We start from the raw sequence: 24,003 nt of genomic DNA, 5'->3' as shown, positions 1-24,003 counted from the left end.
CATTTCAAAACATACTTCAAATAACGCTGTGAATCTCGATTATGTACAGTTTGAAAAATGGCGACATTTACGATGAAGCCTATTTTGAAAGGCGATTTTAAGCACTTTAGCTTGGTCTAAGATAATAGTGGATGATATCAAGAAACTGGGAATTGTCCGCAGAATTCAAAACTGTGAAGTATTTATATATGCGTGGTATATTTAGAATTTTATTGGACTTCCAAGTGAGGTATGTAGAGGAAGGACATATATGTCCCTGTGGCATCCAGGGGGTTAAGCCAATTATGTGTGCTCAAAGTCTCAAATGAAGCCCTACAAAATTGTACACAGTGCCATTCAGAAGCTGATTTATATGTAATACATGACATAATTGGGATTAAACTTTTTCAGTAAAGTATAGATTCCAGTACCTTTGTTAGGTTGAGTACTGTCCGGTGATTAGCTGCCTTGCTCTGTGTGTAGGTTTGAATCCCAGGTCAGATTCCAATAGCAATAGTACTAGAATCTGTACTTGCCTGAGAAAAGTGTAATCCCACATAGAACATGTGTCACATAGAGTTTGTTACTGTTATTTTTAACTATATGAATAATAAATGGTCATAACAGATTGGAAATTATAAATTGTAATTTAAGAATTAACAATGCTGCAAATAAGGCATCTAGAACCATCATTCACTGAATATGTTATTTTAAATGTCTTGCCATCGGACATAATTTATCCCCGCCTCTAAGACTGGTTATTTTCACAGGATGACTGACTCAAGTAGCTCCCTGACAGTATGGTCCCTGACAGTGAATCCATCGTTTGCCTGAAGCTGTTTCAAAATTCCTATGTTATGTAAAGTTGCACATTAGACCACATGTCTACAAGACAAACCATCATGAAAACCTGAAATACTATTTGTTACACTGTGTTTTGATGGGATTTACAGGACTGCATCTTGGGAAATACAGAATTTACAAGGGTTTTATAGTCCTGAGCACCATTTCAAATCTCCATATGATGAATTTATTACCCATGAGATCTTTTAATTTACCTTATTTACCTCATTGAAAAACCAACATTCAGCTTTTGGCAGAATGAGGCGCAAAATGTTTCGCCATGATATTTCCTGAACGGTCATAAAGGGAGATAACTCAGGATGGCTTAGTCTATGACAGAAATGATCGAGTTGATTTTTTTGCTAAATGACAAGTGAAATACAGAAACATTCTATTTTGGGGTATATTTATTGACACACTCAAATACGAAATTATGGCAACAATTTTATTGCTCTGTTTATATTCATAATTGAATACGTCAGCTCTAAAATTTCACAGCAATCAGCTTTTTGGCAGCCACATTTCATTTTAGGTCAAGGTCATTTGTATGAGAAGTGTAGTATGTCACATGACAGACATGACAAATCTGGTAAATCCGCCTACATGGTTTCATATGCTTTGACTATTGATCAATCAGAGTTCAACAGATTTGTCTTGATATTAATGAACATTCATCTTCATTAGTCTTTTAACATTTTCGCTTTTTTTTACCTGATTCAACCCTAAATATGCTAAGGCTTATTATACAAAGTTAGTATTTCAGCTATACAAGGAAACCTTTTGCCAATGCTGACATTGTAAAGTTATTGATAAAGAAATCAACTTGGGTCATACAACAATTGTAGTGTTTGCTAAAGCCTTTTTTTTATATTTGCTAATATGTGCAGTAGTATAGGGAATGATAGTCCGAAAACACTTTTCAAAAACCCCTCTAAAAAGCCTCATTTACTAAATGAGGCTTTGGTGGGACCATTAGCTCTTGCTACTATTGCCCCTACTACAAAGCCACGCCATCACGTTTACCGTGACTTGGCAGGCGGTAACACTGTGCCGTACGGTACGATCAATAATTCTTCTCTTACAAATCCCCTACCCGGCCCACCCCTCAAGTAGTATAAGTTAGGTTCGTCGGCTTTCATATTCACTTTATCTATGTTGTAAGTTTTGACTGACCATATAGGATCGGTGGCTCGCTTACGGTTATGTTATGTTTATATCAATGAAACAGTTTAACGTGAACCGCCTACGATCTCTTTGGTGTTCATAATAAAGGCTTGCTGGGCTTTTTGTATCCCCTGTTCTATGTACTTTTTTTTCTCGTCCTCGCTGATAGCAGACTTACGAGACTTGGATCGAATATCTTGTTTCATTCCGTTATATTTTTTGAGTTCAGAGAGGATTGAACGAAACTCCTCTTCTGAGATCTTACTATCAGAGAGTGCCGTGGAAATTCGCTCACTCACTGTGTTGAGTTTTGCTTCGGCCAGAACCCTGATCTCGTCGTGTTTCAATGCCTTACGATTAAGCCTGCGTGATACTAACTTAAGCGCCAACCCTACCAACCCTGCCACCCCAGCCGTTATTTCAATACCTAGCACTATAGGTGCAGCCACGATGGTGGTTAACAACCCAACGCCTGCCGCCCCTAGTCCCATGCTGGTTGCCATAAGGGTAGTGTCAGCCCCATCCACGATATTGAAAGCTCTATTATATTTTTTACATAGTGCTTTCCGCGTGTCACGGTCTTGTTCTAGTTGACGTTTTACATCACATAACTGCCTCAAACGGAACCCATCTACGGTTTCTAACGTCTTAGCTACTTCCTCTACGACTGGGTACAGACCCATCCTATAATATATATTTTGAAAGATATTTTAATTGGGGTTCAGTTAAAAATCTATCAATGTATTTGAAGCCTATAAGTTCTAGACTACTAGTCAGGGCAATAGGTGAGAGGCTAATAAAATATCCTATTCTAATAAAAACCCCACTGGGGCTTATTAAGTGGTTTATAGGACCCGTGGTATCCTGTTGTATAACAATACGACAATATTGGTTTCTTGTGTAACCCCAGCGTATTGACACCCCGGGTAAAATTTGGTGTACTATTGGGGGGTCTCTATCGAATATATCCGTAAAGAAGAATTCTATGATGAGTGTGAAAGGGGGGGTTATTATTTCAGGATTACTAAATGTTAATTTATTTTCGAAGTAAGTTGATAACCCATTTTTGTCGTAACCATCAGATTGTCTGGGTGCTAATCCCCTCTCCGGAATGAAATCCCCGGCCCAGATACCGTTGTTCCTAATCTTAGTGATCCAATTATTTTCGTCTATTGTGATATAAGGTGAGGTGGGTGTTAAGTTGATCAGCCATTTAGGTTTTTTAAAATCTGGTAACGGCACCGGTCTGTACATGTTGTCTTTGAAGTGTAGGATGTAGAATTCATCTTCCTCACCAGGCTGATCGAATCCCTCTGTATCTCCCAGGTCGTTAAGTGTAGTGTTGGGATGATGATTAGTCATTATTATACTATTATGATATAATTTCCAACTGGTTTTCTGATAATAATTCAGGGGTTAACTTAATACCCATGAAGTGTATGTTGTCAGGCAGGAAGATATTGATTAGTGATATCTTGTTTTCTACGATCACATTGACCCCCTGCAGACTGGTCTTGGAGTCGACACCCACCCGCACGTAAACGTTGCAAACTTGATACTGGTGTCGTTTCACCCACCCGAGTTTGATCCCCTTCACGATCTCGACATCATTCACCGATGGTTCCCCTAGGTAGACTTTGATGAACAATGTTGAGTTTGCCGGTAGACTCTCTAGTATCTTGACCACGCCTTCGAATTCAGACACCAACTGCAATTTCACGTTTTGTATGGCTGGTTTACTCGATAGCATGTGGGCTGCTATAGTGTTGACTGGGCTGACGACTATGCTACGTCTCTGAGTTGGGATGTAAGCCACGAGCAGGGTTCCATTGTTCACGACTTTGTTTAGGTGGTTGTCTTTGTTATCCGTGAACACGTAAGGGGAGACGAGTCTAATATTGAGAAACCATTTGTTATCGGGTAACAACACCCACTTGTCATCTTCGGTGAAGACGAGCATATATGGTTTGTTTTTGACGACGGTAGTGCTCTCAACATCGTCTAAGTCGAACAGTTTACCTCCGAATGATGGGTATATTCTCCAGTTGTCATCACCGGTGTTGACGAGGGCGTACTTAGTGTTGGCTGTTGCTCCTGTGGTATCTATCATATCACTTAGGGCTCCACCGGAGGGGATTTCAACGCGTTTGTAAATGTTGTTTTTTAGTTGCAAGGCGTATGATTTACCATCTACTCCGGGAGCGTCGAAACCGCGTGTGTCTCCGAGGTCGGAGATCCCGATATTGACGCATTTTTTCACTCCGGGCCCTTGTGCGCTGGTCATGTTACGTGAAGCGTTAAGCTGAGGTATCCTATATTTACAGGATTATGATTTATATCTAACACCGATATTGTCAGCTCAGGTATGTTGCCCTGGGTTAATCTCTTATACTGCCGTGGTGAAAATGACTCGGTTCTACCGTCGTTGAATTTCTCAGTTTTCACCGGTACTGCTCTCAGTATAGTGGAAGGGTGGCCTCCTTGAATGTTATACGTTGTGCTCACCTGACCGAGATGAATGTATAGCTCTCGGTACGGTACTAGTTCGGGTAACTTCGTGCCTGTGACGGTTGTTGTTGGTTTTATCTCGTCAGGAGACATACCGAGTATCCTCGCTAATGGTCGGCCGAGCCTCAAGGAGGTTCTTCCGTTGTTTATTAACACCACTGTACCGTTTGAGTCGTTCATCTTGAGTTCGGCTCCCAGGGGTTTGAAGACCTCGTCGTTTAGCGAGCACACGCTGTAGTAGCCGTCAGTTATTTGACTGCGAGTTCCACTGACGAACAGCTTATTGTTGCTGATATTAATGTTAGTCCATTGCGGTAGGTAGGTGATATCGCAGAGTGCGACTTCGAGTTGACCTGACGTGTTATCGATCGCGTGCGTCAGCTGAACGGCCTCACCGCTCGTTATTCCTGGAAGTGTTATGTACATATTATAATATATGAATTATAAATTATAATATGGATTTAGCACACTTGAAAATCGTGGTAAATGCAGATGGTACGGGGTTTAAAACAACCTTTATTGATATCTTTGAAAAGTATGTCGTGTCCGTTAATAACGCGCAGGCGGTGGTAAACTGGAATCAAAACCCAATGCAGTTTTGGCAGAACCAACTCAACTTTGCTGTGTGGTGTGCGACGACAGGGTCGGGTGTGACACCAGACTATGGTATAGACGAACTGAGTAAGGCGGTTGTTTTGTTTCATATTTATTATCAAACGAGACGAATATTGAAGGAAATAAGTGCTCCTCTTCCCCAAGATAAAGCGTGGAGTATGACGAATAACCCCTATGATAGACGCGCTTATGAACGTATTTGTGGGGAGTTTGAGATTCCAACGAATAAAGACTTTCGCCTTCCTGGTGTGAACCATGGTCTCGGTATAGTTCTCGTGTACTTCTACAGGTCCGGAACATATTATGCCGGTTCTAAAGATGGTTCATACAACCCAAACCGTCATACATTTACAGGCCCCACAACGAATGAAAAGATCCATGTCAGCTGTATAAAGCAAACCAGTCCTGATGCAGCCACAGCCTGGACTAAAATGATCTCAAAAACATCGAAAGGATTCACTCGTGCTGGTACAATACGCTTGAACGACTCGATTCGAACGTACGTGTGGGCGCTGTTGGGTGCGCAGTCGATGACGCGTTCTAACATCCTCGGTAAGGGAACTGCTTACGACGCTCAGACACAATTCGTTTCCAACGTTGAGGATGCTATCAATTCTCCAGTTGATCTCCCGAGGGCCATCGACCGTTACCAAAACGTGTTAGAATACGCCAGATCGAAAGTCAATTACGTGTTCGGCGTGGGGTTGTACATGGCTCCGAGTGATATGCAACTGAGAATAAAAAAAGTGGTGGGTTATAACAACAAAATAGTTATAGCCACGGCGGACCAAAAGTTGGGTATCAACCCCGATATTAACACCCCACATATCCCACACATCCAACCACGTGAAAAAGGTATAGTGGTGCCACCACCGGAGCCTAAAGTTCATGTGGAGGTACCCCCGGGGGGTGTGGGGGTTTCCACCACCTATCAGCAGCATATTGATAATAAAACAGCCTTAGTGGTTGGTGGGGTAACTTTGGGACTTATTTGGTTAAAGATTTCTTAGCCGCTACGTACACCAGACCCGCCACGGCGACTATGGCTGCCCACAGGTTTTGACTGAGCCACATGGCAGTTTTAGACAGAGCGCTCAACAACCACGAGACGATGCTACCCAGGATGCCGGGAAGGGCTTCGGCGGCTTTACCAGCCAGTTTAGCTAGGCCTTCCCCGAGTTTTTTAATCCAGTCTTTAACACCCCCACCGCCACTTGGAGTTCCCCCACCGGCACTTGGGGGTGTGGGGGCACCCCCCACCAGTGACACCACCAAGGTTGATATGATGAAACCCAATGCAGTCAGAATGCTGGCGATGGTGATCCCTTGCTCCCGGAACAATATCCGAATCCTGTTGGCTAAAGTTGTATCTTCATTCAGTATTCTATCGATTGTTTCCCGAATGCGACTGATCTGGGATCGAAGATGTTCACGATTCGAGGAAGCGGCTTCCAATCGTGTACGTCTCTCGTCTTCTAAATCGCGTATTCGTTCATTGATGCGACGCTTCATATCATCGTCGTCAGTTTCGGTGAGTTTGGTTTTTTCCCTAGCGATGTGCTCGTCGATTTCGTTCAGTTTCCCCATGTTGTTCACGAGTTCTCCACGCACGCGTTTCACGGCTTCGTCTAAGCCGTACAATTCCCTTACCGGAAAGTCAAACCCCGGTAACGGTTTGTCCCAGTAGGTGCTCAACAGTTTTTCTATGCTGTACGAGGCTTCTGTAGCACGCTCTGGCGTCATTTCATCTATAGTGGTGAGGTGGGATCTGGTAGCTTGCAGATCTTCTTTAACGGTCTTAGGTATTGCACCACCGTAATCAGGCATGTTTAGATGTTCAATGATAAATTCAACACCACCATTGCGGCTGGCTAGAGTTGACAAGGCCAGTGGTTTTTTATTGATCTTGTTAAAGAGGTCAACCTTTGGGGCAGACTTAAGACGTAGAACACCCTTTTTATCAATAAAAAAATTCTTATGGTATATACCCTGTGGTTCAACGTAGTTTTTATCACTTTTTAATCCTTCGTAATAATCATTTACCGTTGTTTCTAAAAGTTGTTGGCTCAATGGTGAACTAGTAAATGAGGTCTCCTGCACATCGGATGCCTGGGCACTAGCGCCCGGCATCTCATCCATATCTATATCTTCATCCATTAGTATTAAAAATATATTTTATTTATATAACAATGTACGGTAGAAAATTAGATCCTTTCAGAAAATTGAGAGAGCCATTAGGTGCCAGAGCCGTGCGACAGTCGGTGACCATCACCAACAATCCCAGCAAGATAGACCAGAATCAAACTCTGCTGGTTAGATTTCCAAACCTTGGTGAGAATGACCTCATTGTACCAGGCACTGTTCGACTGGCGTTCAATATCACGTTGACCTCCGACAACGACAAACGCGAGCTAGTGCGGAACGTGGGTCGAGCTATCATCAAGAAAACGACCGTCAAGATAAGCGGTAACGAGGTACTGAGCATCGACGACAGCGACGTGTTTCACTGCTACAAGGATCTCTGGAAAAGCGAGAGAGAACGAGTCAATGATGTGTACCAGGGTATCAGTAAATCAACCCGGGCGCGCATAGGATACGTCTTCACGACAGACCAGCAAGACAAGCTATCGGACGGTGAAAAGGCCATCGCTCTAGCATACGGGAATCGATTCTGCGTGCCGCTCGACTTCGAGTTGCTCACGGGACACGCGCCGTTTTACCAGGCCGCGCTGGGTGATAGGCTCGAATACGAGCTCACGTTTAACGACTATAGCAAAGTAGTGCGTACACCGAACGGTGATGAGGCCAGTTATGCCATAGACAACATCTCTCTAGAGTTCGACATGGTCACTAGCCCGGAGCTGGCCAGGCAGGTTCGAAGCCAGTACTCTGGGAAGATGGCTATCCTGTACGATCGCGTATTGAGGCATAGATCAGTCGTGCGAGATAAGAGCGACACTGTGTGGAATATCAACCTGAACGTGCCGGCGAGATCGATGAAAGGTATCCTGGTCGTCCCCGTGGAGGATTACGATCCATTCCGGAGGGACAGCGAGAAGTTTTTCAACCCCGAGATTGAAAAGGTGGAAGTGACCATCGAGGGCGTGCCAAACCAGCTGTTCAGTCATGGTATGAGACCACACCAGCAGTGGGATGAGATAAAAAAGCTACCAGTGGGGGATTACATAACAAAGGACCTGGACCTCGGCTCCGTGCAGATCGGTGAATACCTGACCACCAAGTACGCCCTATGGTTGGACATGCGATCCACGGATGATGATAAACTGCACGGTAGCGGGCGCCGTATAGATAACGGTAGCGAAGGGATAACTATCCAGATTAATAAGAAGGCTCAAACCGCTGGTAAGTTGAAATTATATCTGTACGTTATTATGGACGCGCAACTTAATATAGACAATGGGAGATTTGTGCAAGCCATCTACTAGTGGGGGAGACCCCCACACCCCCCGAGGGTACCCCCCACTACCCACTGACCCACACTGCGCTATCATATGCGGGCAGACTGGCTGTGGGAAGACCGTTTTCGCGTTGGATATGTTGGAGGGTTACTATAAGGATGTGTTCGATAACATCGTTATCATGTGCCCTACTCTGAGCATGAATAAAACGTACGCGCGACCTTGGGTGATGACGGACCCGGACGTACACAAAATCGACCCTGGAACACGCCTGCAGGACTGGTTGAAAGCTCTTCACGAGAAATTTAAAGGGGAACCGACGCTGTTTATACTGGACGACTGCAGCGCTAATCGCGAGATAACAAAAAAGAGAGACATGCTATCGTACCTGGCCTTCTCCGGCCGGCATGCAAATCACAGCGTCTGGGTGCTAACGCAGAAGTTCAACTCGGTGTTGAAAGACCTCAGGGAGCAGACGCGATGGGTGGCCTTATTTCACTGCAAGGACAGGGATTCGTTTGAGGAGTGTTTGAGAGAGAACGATGTGATGAGTAAATTAGAACGGGAACGGGTAAAGAAACAGCTCGCTGAAACTAAACACGCTAAGCTCGTGCTAAAGACCGACCAACCCGTGGCTTATATAGTATGCTAAGCAAAGCTAAGCAAAGCTAAGCAAAGCTAAGCTAAAGCTAAGCTAAAGCTAAGCAAAGCTAAGTATATAGCTAAGCATATAGCTATGATATTTGAAGTATTTGTCGTGTGCAACTTAACCTTCATTTCTCTGTGTTTTGTTTGTATCGGGTATTATATAGTTAAAACTAAATCTTACTTGTTATATTATAAGATGGAGTGTGAGGAATTGCTCGAACAATTGTCTGTGGAGGGTTCCCCAACTGGGGATTCCCCCAAGCGAGAGAAACTGGTGGCGTTGGCTGTTGGCGGCAAAGCCAAACATTACTTTGGAGACTACACTCCAGATAAAATTAACAAAATGTCAGCCGAAGAAATCGATAAGCTGTACGCTAGATACGAGGCCCGGCTCGGAGCAGAAATGACAAAGACAATAGGATCGGCTATGACCCAGATATACACCGGTATTGTATCACAATTCCTTCCCATTCCACCAGAGCGCCGACTTTACCTGTGGGAGGACCTAGATAAAGACCCTTTTATCGAACACGCCGTGAGCTCTATCAGCTGCGGGCTGTACCACAAATATGGTATGTTGTTGGCTCCAGTGACGGCGGCGATTATCACGGCAAAACATTGCCAATTTGAGAGAAAGAATAATAATAATAGTATAGATGGATGCTGCACAGGAAACCCCAGTGGAGGTACCCCCAACAGTGATGGAGGAGACCCCACCCCCAACAGTGACCCCTTCAGTGGAGGTACCTCCAACAGTAACCAGACAGAAGAATCCTAAGAGAGTAGCTGCCGGTAAAAAACGGTGGTGTAACCAACATAAAGTGACCAACCCAACCCGACTGTTGTTGGCTGTAGGCGTAACTGCTGCCGTGGTTATAACATGGTTATACACCTCCCACAGTGAGCCACAACCCAACAGTGAGGTAACCCCCAACAGTGGGGGTATGGGGGTATCCCCCATGGTAGACCCGCATATCATGTTATAATTTAAAATATTTTATATCATATACATAATGTCTGAGGGGAAAACGTTCGTCAACGACGCATACCACGCCACAGTGGTCGCTAGTCTAGCCGTAGGGTACGCTCGGTTGACTAAAATGGTGCTTAAACAACCAACTATCAAGCTAGATTTCAACCTGCAGGATATGGGTATGCTCATAATGAACCTTGGTATGGCGATGGCCACAAAAGACATCCTAGTAAAACAAGGAATAATACCTGATAATATAATGAAATAAATATAGGGATGGCCACGATAGCTATGATGGTTGGTGGGGCGTTAGTGAATGCCCTGGCATTTTCCGGGAGTAATTTCCTCTTCTCGAAACTACGAGATGATCACGCGGCTGAAATACAGGAAGAAAGGAAGCGACACGATCTCGCTACTGAGAAATTACAAAGAGCACAGGCCGAGTACGCTAAAAAACGCCTCCAGAGGCTCGATTTCATTAACGAACAACTCCAGCGTGAAAACCATGCCGTTCAAACATTCAACGATGTCGATGAAGCAATGAAAGAATACTACCTACTAACTGGTAAACGATTGGAAGCGCTCAATGAACCCACACTCGCTCAGTACTACACACCATCCAAGGGACAAATGAATCGTGAACTGGGCTTCATAGTGTTGGGTATAGCAGCTACTGCGTTGGTTGCTAAGCAATTAAACTAAAATACCTATATAAGTAAACATGAGACCCGCTCCATACCGATGCGAATATATACTTATGGGGAAGACCGAGGCCTGTGGTAGGAAATGCAGGAATCAGGGGTTCTGTTGTTTCCATATGGGAAGTCCTAACTACACGTGTTCTGTGTGTGGTATCGGGGTTAAAGGGCACTACTGTTTATGTAAAGCTCACGGAGCGAACGTAGTCAGACATCAACTCATATATGAGAATAAAAAAGGCTACATAAAAGAACGTAGGCGACTGCTCAAGATAGACTCCAATTAGAGATTATACACACCTATGTATAGCTATGTCTGTGGAAAACATATTCAAATATGAACTGGCCTTATGGGGCAGCTTCAGATTTAAGATAATAGTGGACGTGGTATGGATTAAAGAGGGTGTTAAGTATACTCACCCCTTCGAATGGGAGCGGGATATCGCGTCTCAATACCATATAGAACGTTTTTCGAGTATAAGTGAATACAAGGAATACTATAACCAAGGTGAGTACTGGATTGAAACAGCCACACTATATATTTTACCAGGTACGTGGGACGATTTGACAGAATGTCTAGAATTGTACCCGGCCACCAGAAAATATTTTTTAAGAGTTACTGCCGACCAATTAGACATTGATTCTCTTAGGTGTAAACACTATGGCTACTGTGCGCGAGCTCAAGCGGGCCGCAAAGCAGAGAGGTGTTATCGGGTATTCTAGAATGCGGAAGCCAGCATTGTTGAGATTACTAGGTTTAGAAGTCCCTCCTACAGTAAAACAGTTAAAAGCTCAAGCGAAACAGCTTGGATACACGGGTTATTCAAAACTGGGGAAAGCCGGGTTAACCACATTGTTATCACATGCCCCAGTAGCACGTCCAACTGTAAAACAACTGAAAGCCGAGGCACACGATTTGGGTTTAGGCGGGTATTCTCGTATGAGAAAACCACAGCTTGTAGAATTATTACGACAGAATAGAGCTATTGACCTACAGTTCGTGCGCACTGAGCACGCCGTAGGCAATTATTTGAGAGGTTGGCGCATGCACATTGATAGAAACATAGACATTACAGATATTAAGCCTCTGATAGCTGATAAGGTCAACCAGGAACTAAATAATCTAGGAAGTATCAAGTTTCAGATCACAGTGAAAATGTCGCTCGATAAGCAGGTTGGGAGTACCACTGAGTATGTTCAACCTTACTTCCGAGGTAAACAAGAGGTCGTCACACATGCAGAGACCATTGACACATCAATCGATAATAGTTTTCAGCAGATACGAGAATACCTAGAACGCTACACACACATGGGGTCCGGGTGGGTTGTAGATAAAATCGATAATGTCTATCTAGATATAGCTAAATACGTGCCGTTCAGAGGTGGGTCATACCTAGCCTTGCCTCCCTACTATAAGAACAAACAAGCTATAGTAAACGTTAAGAATAGAGGAAACGATTGCTTGAGGTTATCTATCAGGTCAGCCTTATTTCCAGCTGCCACTAATCCGAACAGGCCTTCTAATTATCCACAGGACGATGGGCTCAACTGGGATGGTATAGATGAACCCACCCCAATATCCCAGATCACTAAAGTAGAAAAACAGAATAATCTGGCTATAAATGTCTTTGGACACGAAGGTAATACAACAATAATACACAGGGTCAGCCCGGTGAAGGATTGTCAAGTTATTAATTTATTCATGATTCAAAAAGGTGAAACGTATCACTACACGTGGATAAAACATCTCAGCCGGTTGTTGCACGACCAGTCGAAACACGTTGGGGAAAAACACTTTTGTGTACGATGCCTACACTGTTTCAGTCGGGCCGATTTATTAGAATCCCACCTGGAGGATTGCCAAGGTGTTGGGCAGACGGCCATACGAGTCGACATGCCTAAGGAAGGTGAAAATATCCTAAAATTCGACAATCACAAGAATCAAATGTCTGTGCCTTATATTATATACGCCGACTTCGAAGCCTTAATTGTAGGGGAATCATCCACTAGTGGGAGTTTCACACACAAAACACAAGAGCATAAAGCCTGTTCGTTTGGATACATTGTCGTCCGTTGTGACGGGGAAACGAAAGCTCCGGTAGTGTATAGGGGTCCTGACGCGGCTGAAAGGTTTCTAAAGTGCTTGCAGGAGGAAGAAAAAATTATTAGGAATGCATTGTATAAAATCACTCCAATGCGTATGACCAGAGCCGACATGCTAGCTCACGCCAGTAGCACTAACTGTCACGTGTGCGACTCACCACTTAACGGTGATTCGGTGAGAGATCACTGCCACATAACTGGTAAGTATAGAGGCGCCGCTCACAACGCGTGCAACCTCAAACTTAAAATCAACCCTAAGACAATAAACATCCCCGTTGTCTTTCACAACTTGAGAGGATACGACTCTCACTTGATCATGCAGGCCATCGCGAAAATCGATGGTAATATATCGTGCATCCCAAACAACATGGAGAGATACATCTCCTTCAGCTTAAACGGACTTAGGTTCATTGACTCGTTTCAATTCCTCCTGTCGTCACTCGACAGTCTGGTCAAGGCCAACAATACCTTCCCTATCACAGATCGATACACAGACGCCGAGACTAGACACCTGCTCATGAGGAAGGGCGTATACCCATATGAGTACATGGATAGTTGGGCTAAGTTCACAGAGACCAGACTACCTCCTATCGACTGCTTTTATAGCAAGCTGAATGAGGCGTCCGTCTCACGAGACGATTACTCGCACGCGATTAACGTATGGAATAAACTGGGTTGTAAGAACCTTGGCGATTATCACGATCTGTACTTGAGGACAGATGTACTGCTGTTAGCCGACGTGTTCGAGACGTTTCGGCAAACATGTTTCAAGCAGTATAAACTCGACCCCGCATGGTATTACACCAGCCCAGGTCTGTCGTGGGACGCCTTGCTTAAAAAGACAGGAGTTAATTTAGAATTGCTTACAGATTACGACATGCACTTATTCATTGAGAAAGGCTTGCGAGGTGGGATTTCCATGGCATCCAAACGATACGCTAAAGCAAATAATCAATACGTGAAAGGTTACGATCCTAACAAACCAACCAATCACATTCTCTACCTCGACGCAAATAACCTGTACGGCTGGGCCATGAGCCAGTATCTACCTACAGGAGGATTCGAATGGGTACCAAACGTTGATGTTATGAGCATTGCATCAGATTCGAACAAAGGGTATATCCTCGAAGTTGACTTAGAGTATCCCAAGGAATTACACACATCGCACAACAGCTATCCCCTTGCGCCCGAACGTATGAAGGTTAACACAGACTGGATGTCTGAGTACCAATATAACTTGTCAGGTGGTCGTGTGGCGGACGTTGAGAAACTCGTGCCTAACTTAATGAATAAGACCAAGTACATAGTTCACTATCGCAACCTACAGCTGTACCTGTCATTGGGTATGAGGCTGACCAAAATACACAGGGTGCTCATGTTCGACCAGAGCCCATGGATGGAGCCCTACATCAGAATGAACACAGACCTACGAAAAAAAGCCACCAGTGATTTTGAGAAAAATCTCTACAAGCTCATGAACAACTCGGTGTTTGGTAAGACTATGGAAAACCTGAGGAAACGCGTAACCGTGAAACTGGTTAGATCTAGTGAGGAAGACAAGCTCAGGAAATTGATAGCCAGTCCGGCATTCAACCGTAATAAAATATTCACAGACGACCTAGTTGCCATACACATGAAGAAAAGCCACATAAAATTCAACCGACCTGTTTACGTTGGGATGAGTATCCTCGATTTATCCAAACACCTGATGTACGACTTTTACTACAACGAGCTCAAGAAACAGTACGGCGACAGGTGCGAAGTGCTGTACACTGACACAGATTCCCTGCTGATGGAGATTCGAACCGAGGACGTGTACGAGGACATGAAAAAACACATCGATTTATACGACACCAGCGACTATCCTAAGACCCATACTATACACAGCACGGTAAATAAAAAGGTCCTAGGTAAGATGAAGGACGAGTGTGCTGGCACGCCAATAGCTGAGTACATAGGTTTGAGGCCTAAGATGTACTCCATATTGAAAGCCGACAATAGTGAGATCCGAAAAGCTAAAGGGGTTAAGAAGTATGTGGTGAAACAACACATCAAACACGCCAGATTCAAGGAGGCCCTGTTCAAGACCCGTACCTTTAGGCATAAGATGAACACGCTTAGAAGTGATGGACATAAGATATACGGACTGACTATAAACAAGACGTCCCTATCGCCTATGGACACGAAACGTTGGATAGCTATTGATGGTATAAACACATACGCGTATGGACATGAAAAAATTTGAGGCTATTTATTACAGCCCGCGTGGATATTGGAAAGGAGCTAGCGCAGTAGATAAGCTAGCTAAAATGGCGCGAGTATCACCGGAGAAAGCCAAAGCGTGGCTTGAAAAACAAGCCCTGTGGCAGATCTATTTGCCGGCGCCACGCTACGTACCTAGAAGGAGTTTCGGAATTAACATACCTAATAGCATTCACCAGGCAGACCTACTGTTCCTACCTCATGATAAGAGGTACAAGTATGCCTTAACCGTAGTGGACGTAGCCAGTCGTTACAAGGAAGCCGAACCCTTGACCACGAAAGATTCGACCAAAGTAGCCAAAGGATTAGAACGCATATACAAACGCAGCCCGCTGACTTGGCCAACAGAGCTGCAAGTTGATCCCGGACGGGAGTTCATGGGTGCCGTTTCACAACTGCTAGCCAAACACGATACAAAGGTCAGACGTGGCACGGCCGGAGCCCATCGCAGCCAAGCTATAGTTGAGAGATTTAATAGGACTTTGGCTGAGCGCTTGTTCGGTCATCAATATGCTAGGGAAATGACAACCACTGGAAAACGATCGACCGAATGGGTAGCGAGGTTACCCGAGGTGGTGTCGGCAATCAACCATGAAGTAACCCGGCTCACTGGTAAGAAACCGGCAGACGCTATCAAACTAAAATCAGTGTTAGCAGAGTCGTCTGCTCCATTGCGTGGGAAGGAGAAACAGATACCAGATAGGGCCCTAGTGAGGTATCTATACCAGCCGGGGGAACACGAGGGTGATAGCCGTAAGCGAGCCACCGATCCTATATGGTCAGTCAAAACTTACAACATAGATAAAGTGGATATGAAAGCCGACGAACCTAACTTGTACTACTTGAGGGATGGGCCGGGTAGGGGGTTTGTAAGAGAAGAATTATTGATCGTGCCGTACGGCACAGTGTTACCGCCTGCCAAGTCACGGTAAACGTGATGGCGTAGCTTTGTAGTAGGGGCAATAATAGCAAGAGCTAATGGTCCCACCAAAGCCTCATTTAATAAATGAGGCTTTTTAGAGGGGTTTTTGAAAAGTGTTTTCGGACTATCATTCCCTATACTACTTGTGCTAATATGTGATATGTGACACAAATGATTAGAGTGAAAGATGCTCTTACACCATGTATGCAGTTGAATACATCAAGGGATTACACTCATGAATTAAATACATGTCTGTATGATTGATGTGTATTTGTAAATCTGAAAGAGTTCTCTACGATGTCCAGTATCTTATTACACTACATTGACCTACAATGAAGTTTTTTCTCTGTATTATCACCATATTTTCTGATATACACAGTAAATCTGTTTACTGACATGCTTTAATTTGGACCGTCATTTTAGCAGAGGTGAAACCAGCATAATTTGTATTTTATTGTCTGTATTGTATAATCTGCGGATGATATTTTTGTTCTACAGGCATCTGGCATGACACAAGAAAACTTAAATGCTTACCATTTTCAAAATTATGACAGAACTTACACTCCCTGAACATGCATGCATCATGGCATGTTTTATGACAGGTTGTCACACAGCTGTTGAGAAACTTGGAGTCACCATCCGAAGAAAAGTAAAATTTGATATATTTGAGTGTAAGAGAAACCTGAGTCTTGTAATTTGTTTAGATATTAGACAGATATCTAATCTTTTAGCCAGAAAAGTTTGCTGAAAAACCACCCAATAACAATTGGCTGAACATCTTTCAACAATCTACAGGTTGTTCAGATTGACCTGATCAAGTGAAAAGTAATGCGTTGCGTGACCGTGTCACAACTGTTTGGGTCTATTATTGTGGAGGGGTGCACCTTTGTCAGGTACACTCAGGTACCCTAATGAACTTTGGATAAACATTGAAGTAATACATTGTGGTTAACATAAACAAACAAATCAAAATTATCCGTGAATGTTAATAACGTTGTAATGCCGCTACACAGATTCATACATTTTGCACATTGGTTTTTAGTTTCATACCTCAATGCAACGAAAGAAACACACAGTCTATCCTTAAATGATTTTTAGCCCAAATACAGTATGTTTATTTATAGGTGGCATCAGTGTCTTGTGCTAATTTCAGATCAGAATGTAAAATGACTCAAGAAAGCACTGAATATCCTTATTGTGAATATATATATTCAAATTATCACATTAATTCTCCAATGTGACTATTGGACATGTTACTTACGTCATGTGATCTTTGGCCTGTTGGAAATATGATGAATCAGGTTGAGAGTCTGCAGAGGGAATCTGCCACTCTTTTGATCCACCCACCAGCTGTTACCTTGCTGACATAAAAATGACTGGGCAACTAAAAGGTGGAAATCATTAGTTCCAACAAACTGAAGGAATACAATATTGGGTGGGAAACTGTGTTCAACTCAATGTGGGTTATGCAAGTTCATCAATGATTAAATCAGCAATGAAAACAATGGTAGAATGATGCAATATGTATCTTTCGAACAGGTGATCTTCACTGTACATTTCCATAGGGCTGAAACAGTTCCTGAAATTCCTCTGAATAAATAATCTATTTTTCTTAAAATGAAGCTGGTGAACTTCTCAAATCACTTTGGCCATCTTTACAAATATAGTCCTAAGTCTACCCAGGTGCAGTCTTAGGCCTCAATACATTGACTGCTGACTCGTAGTGTCACTGTGTGGCCCAGTTTGCCTCTATGAGTTATTTTGTTGCTACATCAGTGGTATTTTAAAAGAAGTTGCATGTTGCAAACCCAGCACAAGAAGCAGTTGTCTGCTGGTGGAAACAAAGATTGCCATGAGACGTTTGTTTCTTGTGCCTGTTTGTCCACATGTGAAACTTGTTTTAAAATACCTCTGATGAAGCCATAGTAGCAAATCCAACCAGAACTGATACTACAGGTATACTCATGAGAGGCAGTCGAAATGTTTAGATCAAATTTGGTTAAAACAAAATATGGATTTACGACACATGGTCCTTGGGTCTGATGGCTTGTTTCTATTTGACAGATGAAGGCGTGATTAAGGTGCTGTATTTCTTTGCTTTATTGTTAGGGTTACAGATGGCTACTTTTTATTTATGGTTGTTATATCTGATTTGCTTATAATTTGTGGCTCATGGCCTGCCAGGTAACTGATGCACTAGTCAGTGTTGGTAAGCCTGTAGGATATGGCAATGTAGAGGCCAGCATTAGTTGTCAGTTGTACATCAAGGAAGCAACTTTGTGTTAAGTTTTTATTTCCAGAAGTTGAACTTGATTCGGTATTGCAAATTGAAGAAGTGGTGCAGGTGGGTGTCTTTGTCAAGGGCTTTGTCTGCAAAGGTATCTGTATTACCATCCTTCTTGAACCCCCATCAGCTGTTGGAGAGTACTGGATGATAGGACACCTACTTCAACCATGAAGATTTATGTGAGAACTTGAGACAGTGATTAAAAGTGACAGTGGGGCTACTGAGGTCCTGTGAAAGGGGTTTCTTAAATTTTGTAAACTATAGGATCACTTGTACAAGAGTTTCCATTTTTTGCTGATGTGCTGATGTTAGAAATGTAAGAGGCATTGTGAGCTGTGTTTTAGAACTCTCCATAGTGGTTTCCTGCTTTATGGGGTTCAGTTTGTGTAATACAATAGCATTATCACTCTTTCTGTGGAGCTCTTGGAAAAGCAAGATGGTTTACAATTTGGTTTGCTTGGGCTTTAGTCATGATTGTATCTGGACTTCTTATCCCCATGGCGCATGTAGCGCGAAGTGAGGAATATAGTATTAGGCTCCATCCATCTGTCCATACGTACAGATTGGAATATCTTTTGGAAGACTCTTTTCATATTTGGTATCTAGGTTTATCACAGTAAAAAAAAAGTCTCTGTCAGGTTTGGTGACCTTGACTTTCATCTTAAGGTCACAAGGGGACTTTTTACCTTGTCAGCGAGATATCTCAAGAACCGTTCACTGGATTTTCTTCATATTCAACACCAAGCTTTATGAAGGGAAGGGGCAGGGCCCAGTTGATTTTGTTGACCTTCAGTTAATTTTCAAGGTGACGAAGACTGTGTATTTTAGTAGTTTCATACACTGATCAAGGTCTAAGTGACTCTTTTTGTGTTTGAACAACTACAGTACAAGAAATCAAGAGAGTTTGAGAGTAATGTTTTTGTTGACATTTTACTTCATCTTAAACTAAGACCTTCACTTTCAGTTTGATTTGATAATATGCTTTTGTTGACATTCAGCGTCATGTTATATTATGATCTTCACTTTCATTACTTTTTAGCCCCCACAACAAGGTTGTGGGTGATACAGAAACGAGTTCTGTCCATCCATCTGTCCACCGTGCTTTGGCCGAAGCATATCTCCTAAACTATCTGCGATAGGTTAACCGAACTTGGTACACATGTCAAGCATGTTCCCTAGATGTACCTCTAAGGGATTAGCCCTAGACATGAATTTAATTTTTAGGAAACATGACTTAGGCTGTGGCTTAAAGGATGTTATCTTATCCAGAGCAGATCTCCTAAACCATACATGCTAGTGTCATCAAATTTGGTACATATATCAAGCATGATCCACATTTGTACCTTTTGGAGATTAGATCCTGATATGAATTTTAATTTTTACGGTTTCCATGGAAACATGACTTTAAGGCTCTTAGTATGACTGATGGTGAGGATGTCATCTTGTCTGGTGCAGATCTTCCAAACAATACATGCTAGCTTCATCAAACTTGGTGCATATGTCAAGCATGATCCCTAGATGTGCCTTTTGGGGATTAGATCCAGATAAGAATTATATTTTCTGCAGTTTCCTTAGAAACATGACTTAGGCTGTGACTTTGAGGATGTCATTTTGTCTGTAGCTGATCTCCCAAATTTTAGCTTTATTACACTTGTGACATGTTTGCCATGTTCAACATGATCTCTAGATGTGCCTTTTGGGGATTACACCAGTGTGTACATTTTTTTTATTTGTTTCCATGACAACAAGTGTGATTTTTATTGATATTGGTGGCAGTGTTCTTTTCCAGAGCAGAACTTTAAAACCCTTTCACTATTTCTTCACCAAACTTGGCACATAGATAGGTCTGTGTTATTCTGATGCCTTTTGGTAGGTTTGTATTTCTGAATGAAACAATTTTGTGTTTCCATGGTTCATCAAGTTCAATCTTGACTTTGATGATGGTGTTCTTTTCCAGGGCAGAACTGTAAAACATTACATTACTCTCCTTCCACGCTGCCACATGCACAACAAAGCATTGACATACTGTAATCATAATGAGTAGACATATTTATGAAGAGTATTTTTGGGTTGTGAGAGATATTGATGACTTTGTCTTCTTAAGTTTGACTTCACAATTTGTAACTTGGGATTATGTCACTTAAGTGAGATTAATGCTTGTCACTTAGGTGTATTCAGCGGCGTCTGTACACACGTACATCCTGATTCTTGTTAACTGATTCTTGTCTTATGAACTATTGTAGCCAATATCAGTAAATTTGTTGACAGCCTACATTTGGGTATTATGCAGAAACCAGTCAGTTTTGGTGACTTTGACCTTATTTTCAAGGTCTCCTTTTCAGATTCTTGTTAACGCAATATCTATTGAACTATTGTACCCAACATCTTCAAAATAGTGACAGCCTATATTGGGGGATTATGCAGACACCGATCATTTTTGGTGACCTTGACTTTATTTTCAAGGTCACCATGGCAGTTTAGTCACTTTTCAGACATCCCATGTGATCCCATGTACTACACACTTTGTGACTTGGATTGGAGTTGATCCCCAGCTAGTTTCAATGACTCTTATACCTTTGGTTAACACCAAGTCAGCATTGTCAATAAACAAAGAATACTCACTGCCAGAATACCTGGTCATGCATGATACGGCAAAACGTCACCACCCTTGGATTGCCGTCAATATTTAACCATGCCCACATAAGGGTTTATTCAAATTTGTTGCAAGAATTGCATCTGAAGGCCGTTGACATGGAGATTTATGGACTTCCATTAAACATTGAGTACAGGACATAATTCCCTGGATATTTCTATGATGCTATTGTGCTTCCTAATGGCCCATATATTGCCAGCAATTAAAAACAGACAATATCACACTTAAACAAACATGTAAGACCCCCAGAACATGCAACCCCTTCTTCCTTACATCTGTATATTCAGGATGTTCAGACTTATGTACCACCCCGGTTTCTTTCATACATCGCTCATATCTCCCCAGTCAAATGTGTTACATGATGTGTTGATGATTTCAGAGTCACCTTATATGCAGAATTCCTGCCCACTAAATCTCGAGCCACCTGTGTGATCCTTGTGGAGGTGAGGAAGCCTACTTTTCTGGTATACTGGTTTGCAGTATAGGTAGCCGTGTTATTACTAATCGGTAATATAAGAATATCTTTTGGATGGGATCATTTTAGTTAGTTGCTGCTTTCAATGTGTTAATTGACATTCACTCCAGGAAAGTGTAAGAGAATCTAAACTTGAAAGAAGTTCATCATATGCATCATTGCTACAGTGTAAATGGAAGTACCAGTTCCCTGTTCTCTGTCACAGATCTTCTGGGCTCTAGGGGCCTGCTTTGAGGTTGTGCTTGCCTTGATTGTGATGCCAACACTGGGATGGAAATGGCTGTTGGGTCTGTCAGCCATCCCTCTCCTCATCTTCTCCATCTGCTGTGCAGTAAGTAGCCAGTATCCTGAGGATCAGTCTCACCATGTGTGTGTGAGAAGTAGCCAGTATGTTGAGGATCAGTCTCACCATGTGTGTGTCAGAAGTAGCCAGTATGTTGAGGATCAGTTTCCTGTACCATCTGCTAATATATTGGTCAGTATTGATATCTTTTGGTTGTGCAGAGACCCTCACATCTCACATTGTGTCAATATCACAAATGAGTCTTGATCATATCTACGTATTAAAGTGATGACTTGACACAATTTTACTACAGTAATACTCTAATGCTTTAACTTTTGTTTGTGATCAGTGGCTCCCAGAGAGTGCCCGTTATGACGTTACCCGGGGTCAGTCTGAGAAAGCATTTGCTACAATACAACGCATTGCCAAGGACAATGGCAAACCCATGCCACTTGGCCGACTGCTGGAGCCACAAGCACATTCATCAAAGGTAAATGTTGCAAAGCAGATTATTATAAAATTGAAAATAAAATGATGTTTATGAAGATCCTTAGCACTAGAAAACACTTCATAATAGGTTGATCAGTCATGTCATTTACAGTAATGAAAATGGTAATAAGTCTCTTGTGGCCATTGTACACATTCTCAGATTGAGGTAAGTGTGTAATGATTTCAATCACAGCCAGCAGAACAGTAAGTGTCCTTATAATCTGTTGCAGCCTGTCAGACGAGGCCGGATAGCAGACTTGTTTACACCAGAATACAGAATTACCACGAGTCTGTTGTGGGTTATTTGGTATGTACAGCTGTCTGTACTCATTGCAGTTACTTTACCACATACACAACATACTGCCAGTTGTCCACACGCAGTGACTTATTACAATAATAATTAAGGGAACATTTGTTGAGGATTGTCCACACAGGAGTGTAGGAAAGTTGTAAATGTAAACCACAGTAGATTAACTTAGTGTTAAAACATATTAAATATGATCTATTTTCTTCAACACTTACTATGGTCATTGCTAAGATGTTTGAAAACCATGGATGTATGTGGTATCCACTGTCATTGTTTTGCAATTAGAGCTTTTTACTGTATTTTCCATCTGCTGTATATGCACCCTCAAACAGCTTCACTACACATCTGCTGTACATGTACCCTCCAATAGCTCCACTGCACATCTGCTGTACATGTACTCTCCTACAGCTCCACTACACATCTGCTGTACATATACTCTCCAACAGCTCCACTACACATCTACTGTACATATACCCTCCAACAGCTCCACTACACATCTGCTGTACATGTACCCTCCAACAGCTCCACTACACATCTGCTGTATATCTGCCCCATGTTCACAGGTTGGTCTGTGCCTTCTCCTACTATGGCATTGTGCTGCTGACCACAGCTTTGTTTGAAAGTCCAGATGGATGTCATGGTAAGTTCATGATACGTTCATTGATAAGACAAATTGATCATTATGAAGTAGGTCAGTTGGTATTTTGGTATCCAGCCAGTGGGTCTGTCTCATGTTGGAGGCTGTAGTTCCTGTCCAGACCTACACCTAGCAAAGGTGTGAAACATTCCAGAGATTGACAGGAACCGAGTACTGGGTGGAATCTGGTAGGGATCCAGATTAGCGGAAAGTTTCATTTGGCAGTATTCAAAACGTGTAAGATATTCTGCCACTGGCTGGGATGAGGCCTCAGTGCTACATGTCTCATGGCACATGCCTGGCTTGCCTACCCTGCCTGTCTCACCCAGGTATTGTTGTTGGAAGAACAAATAGTCATCAGACCCTTGAGAATCCATTTAGAGCCCTTTTACTACCAGCTGTCCCATCAGTGGGCAAGACAGATCAATTTGGTCTTGTCTGCATGACCCATGCAAAGCTGATTCATCTTTGTAAAATTGAATGCTAATCCACATTTACTTATACAAAGGATTAGTCATGATCTTTAAGAGGTCCTGTTCAAGGATACTCACTTCATGCTAATGCTCCAGATGTCTGGAAGATTGAAAAACTGTGCTAGACCAGGCCCCAATTTCTGGAAATAGACTAAAGTCTGTGTTTTGACTTAAGTTTGAGGTTTTACTCAAATTTGAGAAAATGCATTTCCCAAAATGAACTGAAATCGATGATAAACTCAAATTGGGTCAACCTGACTGCTTT

The 24,003-nt window shown here is 42.7% G+C and overlaps 1 protein-coding gene across 1 annotated transcript in view; it reads left to right on the top strand.

Annotated features, from left to right (window-relative positions):
• The window catches only part of LOC137296530 (synaptic vesicle 2-related protein-like), an 89,127-nt gene that overhangs the window by 55,798 nt on the left and 9,326 nt on the right, over positions 1 to 24,003 (top strand). Inside the window, exons 6-10 of the mRNA XM_067828334.1 lie at positions 21,454 to 21,517; positions 21,755 to 21,880; positions 22,182 to 22,322; positions 22,552 to 22,628; positions 23,192 to 23,268. Of these exons, the coding sequence (XP_067684435.1) occupies positions 21,454 to 21,517; positions 21,755 to 21,880; positions 22,182 to 22,322; positions 22,552 to 22,628; positions 23,192 to 23,268 (485 nt within the window). The remainder of the gene's footprint in view (positions 1 to 21,453; positions 21,518 to 21,754; positions 21,881 to 22,181; positions 22,323 to 22,551; positions 22,629 to 23,191; positions 23,269 to 24,003) is intronic.

This window comes from Haliotis asinina, chromosome 1 (genome assembly GCF_037392515.1).
Source record: "Haliotis asinina isolate JCU_RB_2024 chromosome 1, JCU_Hal_asi_v2, whole genome shotgun sequence".
NCBI lineage: Eukaryota > Metazoa > Mollusca > Gastropoda > Lepetellida > Haliotidae > Haliotis > Haliotis asinina.
This window is presented reverse-complemented; position numbering and strand designations above follow the sequence as displayed.